The 13,712-nt window shown below is 35.0% G+C and overlaps 1 protein-coding gene across 2 annotated transcripts in view; it reads right to left on the reverse strand.

The window, feature by feature from the left end:
- Positions 1 to 223: 223 nt before the first annotated feature.
- SPRED1 (sprouty related EVH1 domain containing 1) overlaps positions 224 to 13,712 on the reverse strand; it is a 107,750-nt gene continuing 94,261 nt past the window's right edge. The window contains exons 6-7 of one of the 2 annotated variants that reach the window (XM_030931461.1): positions 9,219 to 9,320; positions 224 to 6,446 (exon numbers count right to left, since the gene is read on the reverse strand). In XM_030931461.1, coding sequence (XP_030787321.1) covers positions 5,796 to 6,446; positions 9,219 to 9,320 — 753 coding nt within the window. In that variant the 3' untranslated portion in view covers positions 224 to 5,795. The remainder of the gene's footprint in view (positions 6,447 to 9,218; positions 9,321 to 13,712) is intronic. The other variant, XM_010358441.2, reaches the window with a different exon arrangement.

Here is a 13,712-nt window from a genome sequence, read left to right on the forward strand (position 1 = left end):
CGCATCGGGAAGAAAAGCCTATGCTTTGGAGCCAACTTGTTTCAGACCTAGTGCCTCTATGTAATCCCATATTTTGACCTTTTGAAGCCCAAATCTCTTCCTTAGAAAAATGAGGAAGATAATACTTACAAGGTTATTTGAGGATTAAAAGTAATCATGTATAAAATATATTATGTAACAAGAATAAAGACAAAAGAAACATTATTTCAACTGTGATTCTGTTACTTTTATTATGAATGTATTTTTAAAACCATCATTTCAGATCTCACTAAAACTGCAAATCTTAGAGCAGTTAGATTTAAAGAGACTGACTACAGTTTTCATACCATTGATGTTGATGTCTTTTTCTTTAAGGAGCATTATGTGCATGACACTTCTACTGAAAGCCAAGCTAGAATCCTAGTTTCAATTTCCCTGTTATAAAAGCTATTCTACTTACTTGTGGGTATTAACTTGATGTGAAGAATGTAAAGTGAATTCTGAAAAACCTGTAAATAAGCACATGAGACTACATTTCATAATTAATAGTAAAGATACAGTTACTCCTTGATTTTTCAAATAAACTATAACATAGTAATCCAACTTATTCCGGTGTTGAGACACACTATAATTTTTATTACTGTCCTAATAACCTTTCATTTAGATTATTCGCTATTTTTTGTTTATATTGTAAGTTAAGTAAAACCATGAAACTGACTTGAATATAAAAAAATCAGTAGTCTTGGGTTAAACATTTGCCACTTAAGGTCATTAGCTTAGCTGCAACATGTTACCAAATCAATAAATATAACATTATTAGGTAAGAGACTTAAAAAATATCTGAATGAAGGATGAATAAATGTTATTAAGATGAACTATATGTGAACTTTCAGTTTAAAAATATACTTTTAAAGAACAGAATTATCAAAAGCTTCCATTTTTACTACTTTCTCCTCCAGTAATTATCTCTTATGTGATAATTTGATAAGCTCTAGGAGAATAAGAAAAAGTCCTTTTAGAATTCATGAGAGGTTTAATCAGGTAATTCCAGGACAGAAAAAAACCATTAAAATAAAATCTTATGATAATCATCTGGTATGTCCAATGACATGGGTATGATGTAACAAAAATGGTCACAAACTTATAATGTATTATTTACATTATATACTCAAAACTATCAAGCTAGTTAACTGTATCTGAGGAGACACATTACGACATAAGTTAAACAGTTTTTCATTGTTCATTAGAAAGAATGCAGTCAAGCTTTTAATGGAAATAATATACAAGTGAGGCACTTTTGAGGTCAGAAATAGAAAGCAAATGACACTACACACTGGAAATGTTCACAAAAATCTATGTGTATTTTTAATACAAAGACTTTTCAACTCGTTTATTCTTGAAAAATTTCAAAACTAACAACTGGTGCAATTTAAGAAGCTTTCAGGAATAATGGCTAGCATTTCAGTGTACCAAAGCATATGAATGTCTTATAACCACCTGGCTGCTAGGCAAACAGTACCTAATACCTTAAAGCCTTTTTTTTTTCTCTTTTGGTTTATGTAAATCACCTCAGGTTGTGTTTGTTTTAAATAAATTCATTCTTTATGTCTGTCTCACTGCAAAGGACCTCATGGTGCTATTATCATGATTTATAGACTTTTTTAGTGCAAGAATAGTGCCAGTTTCTAGTGCTTCCTCTTACACTTTGAAATGTGATCATGGAAGTCAAATCAAGAATGAGCATAATAATCAGTAAAGAATCCTTGCCTTTCAGGTAACTAAAGTTTTCTAAGTTTTATGCAGAAAAAATGTTACACTTGCTTAATGCACCTCTGGGCTACAATTAAAAACCCAATTTAACACATATTTCCAAGTGTAATCACAAAATCGAACATAAATTTCAATACAAGAAATATCCTTAAAATTCTTTACATTGACCATTTAGAGGAAAGCACATTTCCTGTCTCTAGAGACTTACATGCACATTAAGAAACATTTCTGTGCCATTTAATTAAGGGGGCAAGGGAGAAGAAAAAGGAAAGAAAAAGCAAGACTTACCCAAGATATCAGATGGCACTACACACATGAATTGAAAGTGCATTTACATTACTTCAAAAGCTCATTTTAGGCACTGCTGAATAACCAATGAAAATATGTAGTTCAAGTTTTTCCCTTTAAATTCTAACCCCACCCCATCATCATCTCAGAAACATACACACAGCTGGGGGCAGTGGCTCACGCCTGTAATCCCAGCATTTTGGGAGGCCAAGGTGGGTGGATCACCTAAGGTCAGGAGTTTGAGTCCAGCCTGGCCAACATGGTGAAACCCCATCTCTACTAAAAATACAAAAACTTAGCTGGGCATGGTGGTGGGCACCTGTAATCCCAGCTACTTGGGAGGCTGAGGCAGGAGAATCGCTTGAACCCGGGGGGCAGAGGTTGCAGTGAGCTGCGATTGCACCACTGCACTCCAGCCTGAGCAACAAAAGTGAAACTCCGTCTCAAAAACACCAGAAAGAAACGTACACACACACTCTTTCTTAAGTTGTCATGATAAAATACAGGTGTGATTATGTTTTTCCATGTTTTGAGAATTATTTTTAAAAATTCTCCCTGACTGGCAGAAGGAGGAAAAAAATACCATTATGGTAATGGCTTTTGAGAGTTAAAGCAACTGGTTCTATAAATGCCTCAGTACATCCATTAAGTTTGATTGCCAGTCCCAAATATCTACCAATATTTTAAAACAGGATATGTAAGAAAAAAAGTGCTTAAAATCTTTCAGCAAGCCAACAAGACACATTAGGAAAATAACCATTTTACAATTCCTTTGAGATAGTTCTTATTCCTGGTTTCCCTGGTAGAGGTGGTCACCACATAAATAGCCCTTTAATGGTAGTAGTGATGAACCCTGTTAGATCCCTATTGCCATCTCATGTCTCTGGCCTGGAAATCATCCAGTAGGTGGTGCTGAAGCTCCACATGACATACTTCTTCAGAAATCAAATGATGTCCCTTTTCAAGCCAGGAAAAATATCATTTAAGAATTATCAATTCTGAACAAAACAAGTTCATCGGACCAGTCTTGCTTGTCATACCATTTAGATGATTCCATTTTCAATACTATTACTGAAGCAGCTGTCTTGAGCCATCTGCTTGTATCAGATAAAAACAAAGAAAAGTTTTAGAGGAAAAGCCAATTGGCAGTGCTGAATCTGTACAGAGAATGAGAAAATGTTCCTGAAGGTGCCTATACACATGTTTAAGAATCAGTGATTTAAACTACCCATTTGCTTTCACAAAGGAATTCTAATTTACTCAAAAGAAAACTTCCACATAGGGATTCAGAGAACATTATATCATCAGTTAGTCTTGTAGACTGATTTAGAAACTGGGTATGTTAACTATAAAGATCCAAGGTAAAATAAAAACCATTTCATCACCATAGTTTTTAATGAAGAAACTTGTTTAAAATTGTAAAGGAAAAAATGGGAATGGGACGGCAAAATCTTAGCAGCAAAGTGGTTAAACAAATTGAAAATATTAATGCACAAACATTAAAATATTAAAGCATATATGTTGCATATAAAATACAGTACAGAACCAGGAGTTGCACTATACTGATTAGTGCTTAACAGAAGAAATGATTAAATTTGTTCCTCCCAGAAGTATATACACAGTTCATTTCCACAGCATTTTCCTATAGAGCCAGCAAGTTATTTTCTTCAGTAATTCACACCTTGATCAAACCTGAATTATAAACTTAGCACTTACAAATATGAAAATTCATTCACAAGGAAAAACAGTATTTCCATTTCACCAATAAAAATTTTGAAAGTTAACAGTCTATTCTAGGAAACCAAGCTTAGCTGAAAACTTCAGGGATGAAGATCATCTGTTGTAGCAGCATTCAAATATATAAACAGTAAAAATAAGACTTAAAACTGCTGCTACAGTGTCATGTTTTGGATTTAGTTCATCCAATTGATTTTTAGTACAAAACTAGAAATACCCTCTTCTTCATAACATCTATAGTTATCAATATATTTTTCTTCTTTTCAATGTGAAATAATACTTCAAGATGATCTATATACACAATGTTGTCAGTTCAAGCTGTCATATAAATATAAATGCTTTCTTAAAAAAAGTATTTTACAGACAGATAGTGTTATATACATTGTTCCATTTGATCTGGGGCAAAAGAAAAAAGCTAACACAAGCTTAAGTGTGATATATAAAAAGAACGATACATAAATGACGTTTAAAAACCTGCATAGAAAATGAGCTTCAAATGGTAGTGTGATTTTAATTTTTATCACCTCTGAAACTTCAAGCCATTAAAAAAAGGCACACTTCTCAACTGTATCCCTCTAAGGGAATGTTCTTAAAGAACCCTTTCCTTGGTTAGAGTTTTAATGTAACACTTAAGAAAACAACAACAAAAACAAAAACAGACAATTTGACTTCAAGGTACTTTAAAGTTTGTTGGAACATTTATCCAACTATTTTGTAAATTAAACATCCAGTAATATAATGCTCTGCAAAAGAAATACATTTATATGTACAAGATACTTCATTTACAATGTTGGATTAAATACTTTCCTGGGATAGTTTAGCACACATTTTAACATAAAATAATTTTGCTTTTGGCCAGTTTAAATAAAAATAAAATGTAACTGATAAAAAGTTATCACTGTTATGTAAATAATAAGCACTGAGGATTAAGCTAAAAAATTAGTAACACAGCTGAACATATTCTGGTTTAGCAGAATGATAAATGAAGATCTCAAGAGGAAGCTTTTACACTGACTATCCAGTCAAACTTTCTGCCTTGTAAAACATTTGTAAATGCAATATAATTTTTTGAAGGAGGAAACTCTGAAAGAAAACAACTTGCTGGTTGAATACCACAAAAACAACTAAAAAACTTCACTTTTTTTCTATAATGTTTGTTTACTCAGTCTCTTTTTATATAAAAATAAGTGTTACGTTCCCATCAAAACATTAGACAATTACATCTGTGCTTTAAAAAAAAAGTTGGTCACTCAAGGCTATTAGAGTATTTTTAAGGATTTTAGATTACCAGAATGTACAGATATAACTCAATATAAATTGTAGCCAAAGAGAAATAAGGATGAAAATATCAAATCATTCACATGGAATAAAAACATTATTAACTAGATGAGTTAAATATTCAAAATATATGGAATGTGACAGTAGATATACATATATATATATCTACTTCAGAACTAGGAAGGGGAAGAAAAGTTTAATATGTAATAATTCGTACCTTACATTTAGTTAAATATAAACATTTGTTATTTATACATAAAACTGCTTTCAAAAAACAACTAATAAATGATTTAGTTGCACTTGTTTTACTTCTTGTAATTGCCAAGTGTTAACTTTTCTTAAATTGAAATCAACTGTCCCCTAGTGCACTTTTATTTTTAGTTCATGTCCTAATAAATTCAAACCTTTAAAAGTCCCATCACCTAATGCATAAATACACAAAAATGCCAAAAAATTAATCCCTTTTAGTTGGATCATATTTTATGCTGACTTTTTATAGCCAAATAACCAGAAATGGTTTCCTTCTGCAAATACTCTACAACCTGTAACAAAACATGCCATGCACTCAAGGGAAAAGTTAGGCATGGCGTGAAACGCCAAGAACTGATGAGTTCTGCTTCCTCCATGTGTGGCCCCAATGATACCAGGCAAGATTCCATATTGCTTGCCAAAAGCTTCCACAAATCCAAGTTAGCTAATTCCTGGAAACAAAGATTTTAAGCTCATTTTGGCACTGGACCATTTCATCCAGCAGCTTTATGTTTCCCACCACAGCAACCACATGCCTCACCACAGCGATGGCACATTCTCAAAGGGACGTAGCAGCACATACATGGTACAATGAAAGACAAAGCTACCAGGGCTAACCATCGCAAGCAGAACTTGTCATCGCTAGTGTCACACGAACAGGGATCAGAAAAATCTCCCTCTGAGTCTGACATACAATGATACAACATGCTCTCTGCACAGAGCATGCAACTAACTTGATATATGCATCTTTTAATAGGGTCTGGAGCATCCTGACATTTTCCCCTGACATTTTCTTCATGATTAAACCTTTCCTGGCAGTATACGCAGCGAGAACGTTCACCATCCTCTTTTCTTCGTTTTGACTTCTTAATTTTTAATGAGGAAGGCTGCGTCTTAAATACCACAGAGTCTTTAGGTGAACTTAACTTAGTCTCCTCCCCACAAGAGTACAGATAGTCTGATTTTTTACTGTCTGGTTTAGAAAACTGAATACTGGAATCAGCATCATCTCTTTCCAAGTCATTTTTCCACATGTCAGGATGTCTGTAGTCTGCATAGCGACGTATTAAGATATCTCGAGGGTTTATTCTGACAATCTCATCCTCATCTTGAAAGCTGACATGTCTGATTGATTTTAAAGGGACCTAAAAAAGAAACAAATAAAAACTGCAATGAGGGCTATGATGGTTAATTTTATGTGTCACCTTGGTGGGGCCACAGTGTCCAGATATTTGTTCAAATATTATTTTGGATGTTTCCATGATATGTTTTTGGGATGAGATCTACATTTCAATTGGTGGACTATGAGCAAAGCACAGTACCTTCTGTGATGTAGGTGGACCTCATGAAATCCACTGAAGGCTTTACTAGAACTAAGACTGAGCTCTCCCTGAGCAAGAAGAAATTCTGCCAGCAGGGTGCCTCTGGACGCAGACTACAACTATTTCTTGGGTCTCCAGACAGCCTACCCTGCAGATTTTGGATCTGTACCTCTACTATTGCATGAGTCATTTCCTTAAAATAAAATCCGTCTGTCCGTCCCTCCATCCGTCCGTCCCTCCGCCCGTCCGTCCCTCCGCCCGTCTGTCCGCCCGCCCGCCCGTCCGTCCGTCCGTCCGTCCGTCCATCCATCCTGTTGGTTCTACTCTGGAAAACCTTGACTAATACTGATTTTAGTGTCAGTATTAGTCAAAGTGCGGTGTCACTCTAACAAATACCTAAAAATGTGGAAATGGTTTTGGAACTGGGTAATGGGTAGAGGTGGAAAGTATTTTGAGATGCATGTTAGAAAGAGCCTTGAAGAGACTGTTGCTTCTAAATATGGACTTTAAAAGTGATTCTGGTAAGCTCTCAGACGGAAATGAAGAACATGTTTTGCACACTGGAAGGAAGGCAACCTGTGTTAAAAAGCAGCAAATAACCTGGCTAAATTGTGTTCTTGTGTTTTTTGGAAAGTAGAACTTGTGAGTGATTAACCTAAATATTTAGCAGATATTTCTAAGCAAAGTGTTGAAGATGTAGTCTAGTTTCTCCTTGCTGCTTATAGTAACATTCGAGATGAGAGACACAAATTGAAAGAAGAAACTGTTAAGCAAAAAGGAATAGAATATGAAGATTTGATGCGTTCTATGTCTACCCATTTGCAATAAAATGAGAAAGCATGTTCAGAGAGAATATCTAGGGTGTGGTTGGACAATCACATGGTAAAACGAAATGCTGTCAATCTGGATTGAAGGGGACAGAGTCAGGACAAAATGAAGGAAGACTGTTGGACTTCTGGAATTCTACAGGATGGGCCAAGGGGGTAATGTGAAATATGACTTATCTTTCAACAAAAGGGAAGAATGAGCCTGAAGGCAGGCAGTTTTCTCCTCAGTTCCAGAGGGTGGGGTCAATTCCTCAGTGTCAGTGGGCCAGGCTGTAGCAGCCTAGAGCCCTGGGGGCAATGCTGACACCTATAGCTGAGAGGGTGGGGCTACCATTCCAGTGGGCCCAGAAGGCAGAACATTAAAACAAAAAGGATTATTCTTAATCCTAAAATCTTTTTTTAAAAAATCTTAAAATATTTTAAAAAGTTTAAAAATCTAATGGAATTATTGTAAGGTTTTGGAATTGCCTGGGACCCATGACATCTTTCTTCCATTCAACTTCTCACTTTTTGAATAGGAATGCCTATCCTGTACCTTTCCTACCATGATATTCTCTAACCTATCCTATTACAGTATTTGTACTATGAAATTACAAATTTCACAGGTTCATAGCTGAAGACGAATTTTGCCTCAAGATACATATACCTCGTCTTATCCACACTTGATTGAAAGATGTTATTCGGATGAGATTTGGGACTTAAGAGTTGATGCTGGAATGGGTTATATCTGGGGCTGCTGGGATGAGGATGAATGTATTTTGCATGTGAGAAGGGCATGAATTTGGGGACAAAGGACAAAATGTTATGGTCTGACTTATGTCCTCTTCAAATTCATATGTTGAGGCCCTAGCCTCCAGTAATGTGACTGTATTTGGAGACAGAGCCTTTTAAGAGGTGACTAAGTTAAAATGTGGCCCTTAGGAGAGACTTTAATCCAATCTGACTGTTTTCTTTATGAAGAAATTGGGACACACAGAGAAAGACACCAGGGATGTACGTGCAGAGGAAAGACCACGTGAGAGCAAAGTGAAAAGGCAGCTACCTGCAAGCCAAGAAGAAAGTACTCAGAAGAAACCAAACCTACCAACAACTTTGATCTTGGGACTTCTAAGAATTTTAAGAGAATAAATTTCTGTTGTTGAAGCTACCCAATCTGTAGTATTTTGTTGTGGGAGTCCTAGCAAATTAATACAAAGACATACATGTTTATAGCTTTGGTACACAAAAAATCTCTGAAAAATGACGTAAAATACCCCTACCTCCACAACCCTTCTGGGAAGGTTGGCTCTTTGAGGCCAAAGAACAAAATTAAGTCTTTTGACTCCTTCCATCATCCATAAATGCAGGCTTCTAACTACACAAATTTGTATTTTTAGCTCTAGTTCCTGGACATAGTTACTAGTCTACTACAAGTAAGCATCTGACTCAGTTTGGGGCACACTTCTGGTCCCCAGATATATGGAATTAGGGTTAAAAAATTTTTTAGGTCTGAGCTAAGGGTGGGGTGACAGATACAGTTTATTAAATTAACAATATATAATTCCTTTTGGTCCTATCTGATGAAAAGCTCCAGCAATCTTTTAGACTCGAATGAGAAGTTTGGAAAGTTTTTAACTAATGGCGTTTATAAGCACATATGCAGCAAATTTACACAATGAAAAATTTTCTAGTACAATTCAAGTATATGGAGAATTAGAAAGACTAGAAAACTTCACCTATATACTAATTAGTTAAATTCCAAATCAGAAGAAAAACTAACATTACTTACCCTATTTTGGGACTTTAGGCTTCCACATTCCTTGGATATTTGCCGCTGTACATATTCCATACTTCTGCTCTGAATGTCCAAGCCTGGCTGACCAAATGTTATCTAAAATACAAACAATTTCTACTTAAATGACACAAGAATTTTACTTTTAATGAAACTATGTACAGTGTATATTCCAAAACCTCATAACCTATTAGCAGTAAAGTTTTTCAAAAACGGTTTTGAGAATAAAATATAATTATTTCCCCCCACCTAAAACACAAACAAAAACTGTAGGTCTTTTCTTACACATTTAAACTTTAACAAGTAACGAATACATAGTCAAAAAAGTACAAACAACCCAAATACTCATCAACTAATGAATGGATAAACCAAATGTAGTAAATCCATAGAGTGGAATATTATTCAACCACAAAAAGAAATAAAGCAGTTACACATGTCACAATAATGGTTGCCAGGGGCTAGGAATAGGGAAGGAGTGGCAATGACTGATAATCAGTGTGGGTTTTTTGGGAAGTGATATGGAATTTGATACTGCTGCATAAGCTTGTGAATGTAATAAAAACCACCAAATTATATACTTTTTTAAAGGATGATTTTGTGGTAGGTGAATTACATAGCAATAAAAAAATAGGAATCTTTAGTGTCCTGATACATTTACAAGTGTTTGAATTGCAAAGCCCATTTCAGACCTAAATTACAGCTAAAATGTATGAATGTTTAATTTTTAAAATTTTATGATGAAAAATTCCAATATACATAAAAGGAGAGAATAATGTAATGAATCACCACAGGTCTATTATCTAGCTTCAGTTATCATCAACATTTTGGCAATCTTGTTTACTTCTTATTTTTCCAGATAACTTTGATCCAACTCCTACTGTTATATACTTAATAAAAACTATAACCCTGAAAATAGTAATACATGCAGATAGCAAAATTTTCAAATAGTATAAAAGCACATGAAGTAAAAATCTTCCTTCCATCTTAGACCTTTCAGTCCCAGTTTTAAAAGCTATCATAAAAAAAATTTTTTTAGTCTGTTCTTCCAAAAATTTTTACACATACACACACACACACACACACACACACACACAGCTTTAAAATAGGACCCTTTGTACTGTGCCCTTGGTTTCTGCATTTAATGATACAATATGGAGGCCATTCTATGTTTATAAGTAGAATATGTAAGAATTTAGAAATTAACAAGAGGAAATAACTATGGATTAAATGGTCTGGGAAGGCATGAAAGGAAATGTGACTTGAAGGAAACACAGAATAAGCTAGATATTTGGTCAAGTGAAAAATAGAAGAACATTACACAAAAGGAAGCAGAGAGAACAATTTTCTTTCCTGGTAGAATACAATGACCTCAACTAGTATATTAAATATGTATTTCTAAGAACTATTTTAAAGAGTAAAAATGTCCATTTTCTCACCACTGTCTCAGAAAAAAGTCATACACACCACTTAATACACACTTTGAAAACTACCTGAGTCAATAGGGTATCTGAATATTAGTTCTCTCACACAATCTCTAAGTGAAAAGACAAATAAATGGACAATATTGACTTTTTCACACTTACTAAAAACAGATGTGATAAGTTATACCCAATTAATTTCTGCTTTTTAATATCCTCAAAATTTGGTACTTTTGCTATAATCTTCAGGAAAATTTATCAGCTGAAAAAGTCCTAAGAGATGCTTCTTCAAAGCTGGTCACAATTAAAATTTTAAAAGGATTCCATTTATAATAAAACAATAAAAATGGTACAAAGAAATAATCCTATAAAATATGTATTATCCTTTCACAAAGAAGAAAATGCAAAGTTTTATGTAAAGATACAGAAAAAGAGCTAAACAGAGGGATATATCATATTCACGAATAAGATGATAAATTATCCCCTAAACTAATATACACATTCAGAGAAATTCAAATATAAACCATAAAAGGATTCGTCACCAGATTTGACAAGCTGATTCTAATTTTTTTAAAAGGGTAAACAGCCAAATCGGGGGGGAAAAAAAAAGATCCAAGAGGAATAACAAAGTTAGGCACTTTCTCTACAAATATTAAGTTATTATAGAGCTACAGCATTTCTAGAGTAAAGATGACAATGTGGCACTAATGTCGATTAGAGACATCAGAAATACTCAAACATACACAGCAATCTGACGTGACGGATATGGTACTGCGTATCAGTGCAGAGAAAGGCTCCAATAAACAGTGAGGGGACAATTAGTAACCTATGTGGAAAAATAAAATTTGATCCCTACCACAGAAATCAATTTAAAGTGCATTAAAGACAAAGCTTTAAAACTTTTAGATTAGGAAGAAAATCTTTAAGATAAGGATAGGGAGGGGGGGTCTGTAAAAATAATAAAAGATATCATAAATTCAACTGCATTAAAATTTATAATGTCTGTTCACCAAAACACCACAAAGAGTGAAAAATAATCACAAACTAGGAGATACTAGCTGCAAATAAAACACAGAAAGATCTGAATCCAGAATATACAGACAAGTGACACAGAACATTTGATTACCTAGCAATCAAGGCCATGTGAGAGCATGCAGTTAAAATCCATTTGTAAAGGAACAATCACAGTTATTTCCAAAGTCTTTCAAATACTCAATACATATTCCCTGTACACACGGTACATACACATCAATCCTAAAGTCCAATTTGTCCCAGAACCTTCTGTAGCACATCAATGTCAAAAATCCAATGCTAAATACTCTAAAGAAACTCACGCACATGAATAGTTGCGGACAAGAAAGTCTGTACTAGCAGTATGCCTATAACCACAAAAACCTGAAAACAACTGAAATATACAATTGGGAGAATAAAAAGAAACAAGTTTTAGAACTATCAAGGAAAACATGAGAATGTCAGACAAAAACAATTCCAGGAAATAGTTACCTCTAGGATGAAAGCAAAGGTATAGATTGGGGGTGTTCCTGTTTTAAGTTGTTTGGTGGTTTCTCAAGTATTCAGTGAATATATTCTTTTTTATGTATTAAACATGTCATAAATCTCTGACATACGCTGTCATATTTGTCTAGAGTGAAATGAACCCGGTAATGTGAAAGTAAAAGAAACTGAGTTAAAGAACTACATAATGGCTTCCAGGCCTTTAAGAATTTGAAACAATGTATCTATCCATCCAAAAGATTTTTTTTTTTCTTTTTTGAGATGACGTCTCACTCTGTCACCCAGATTGAGTGCAATGGTGTGTGTGGCTCACTGCAGTCTGGACCTCCCTGGCTCAAGCAATTCTCCTGCTTTAGACTCCTGAGTAGCTGAGACTACAGGTGTGTACCACCATGCCCGGCTAATTTATATATATAAATTTATATGTTAGAGATGGAGTCTTGCTATGTTGCCCAGGTGGTCTCAAAAGCCTAGTCTCAAGTGCTCCTCCTACCTCAACCTCCCATTGTCCTGGGATTGCAAGGGTGAGCAACCATGCCTGGCCTCAAAAGATTTACTAGCTCTTCAAAGCATTAAAAAACAAGTCAAAGACAAACACTGGCAATGCCTATTGAAGCTTTACTAAGGTAACTAAGCTAACGCTGTTGACAATGCTTTATGGGTCCCATCTCTGCAGATCTAGTGAGCATATGCACTACCAGCCTTTTGTTTTGGACTATCTTTTCAAGGACATCTGTACAGTGAAACCCTTGAAAGACACAGTGTTTCCCCTTTGGAAACAGGCTTGTTTAGTGTCCAGTATAACAAAGACCGTATCTCCTTCCTCAGCAAGTAAGGCAGGCTATTGAACTGCATTAAAAGTCATTATAAAAGACTTGGCTTCCCTAAGTTCAGGGTTCCAAAGCTGGGATGCAAACCCACTGAGTGGACAACGTATTTCTGAGCATCATTCCCACGGGATTTGGAGGAGCAAGGGAAACCAACACAAACATGAAGCTCATGCTACTATTGTACTGTGAAGAATAACAAAGTCCTTTGTCTCTGACTCAGCAGCCATGTCTTCTAGCAGCATTCATAAAACTAGTAAGTTAACTTGCTAGCTTACTCTTTATAGTTCAGCAAGGCAACTGTCTAGTCCTTTTGGCAAGGTTGTTCCTCTGTTGTAGAAAAGGACCCATCAATTTACCCCAGTTGAATGTTATTAAACATTCAAAGGACATAGTTATTTTGTTGAAATTTTACACTCACCAAGCTAGCTTTCAGTGATGATCTCATAAAGACCTATTTTAGGCAGAGAATGTGTTAATCAGGCTACTACAAGTAACTACAGTCCTCAGGACTGTTGAAATCAAATTTTATGTTCTGATTTTCACATATCATTTTCTTAAACTCGAGATTACTTGAATCTCTGAAAATGACTTTAGTCCTAGTATCCTAAGAAAATAAGGTGTCTGGTCTGCAAGCTGGGGGCCAGATTCTGTACTATGGAAAACTCATCCAGTGAGGCCTTCTGGGTCACATACAAATGGACAACTGCTACACTATCCTAACAGCACTG

The sequence above is a fragment of the Rhinopithecus roxellana genome, chromosome 5 (assembly GCF_007565055.1).
Source record: "Rhinopithecus roxellana isolate Shanxi Qingling chromosome 5, ASM756505v1, whole genome shotgun sequence".
Lineage (NCBI taxonomy): Eukaryota > Metazoa > Chordata > Mammalia > Primates > Cercopithecidae > Rhinopithecus > Rhinopithecus roxellana.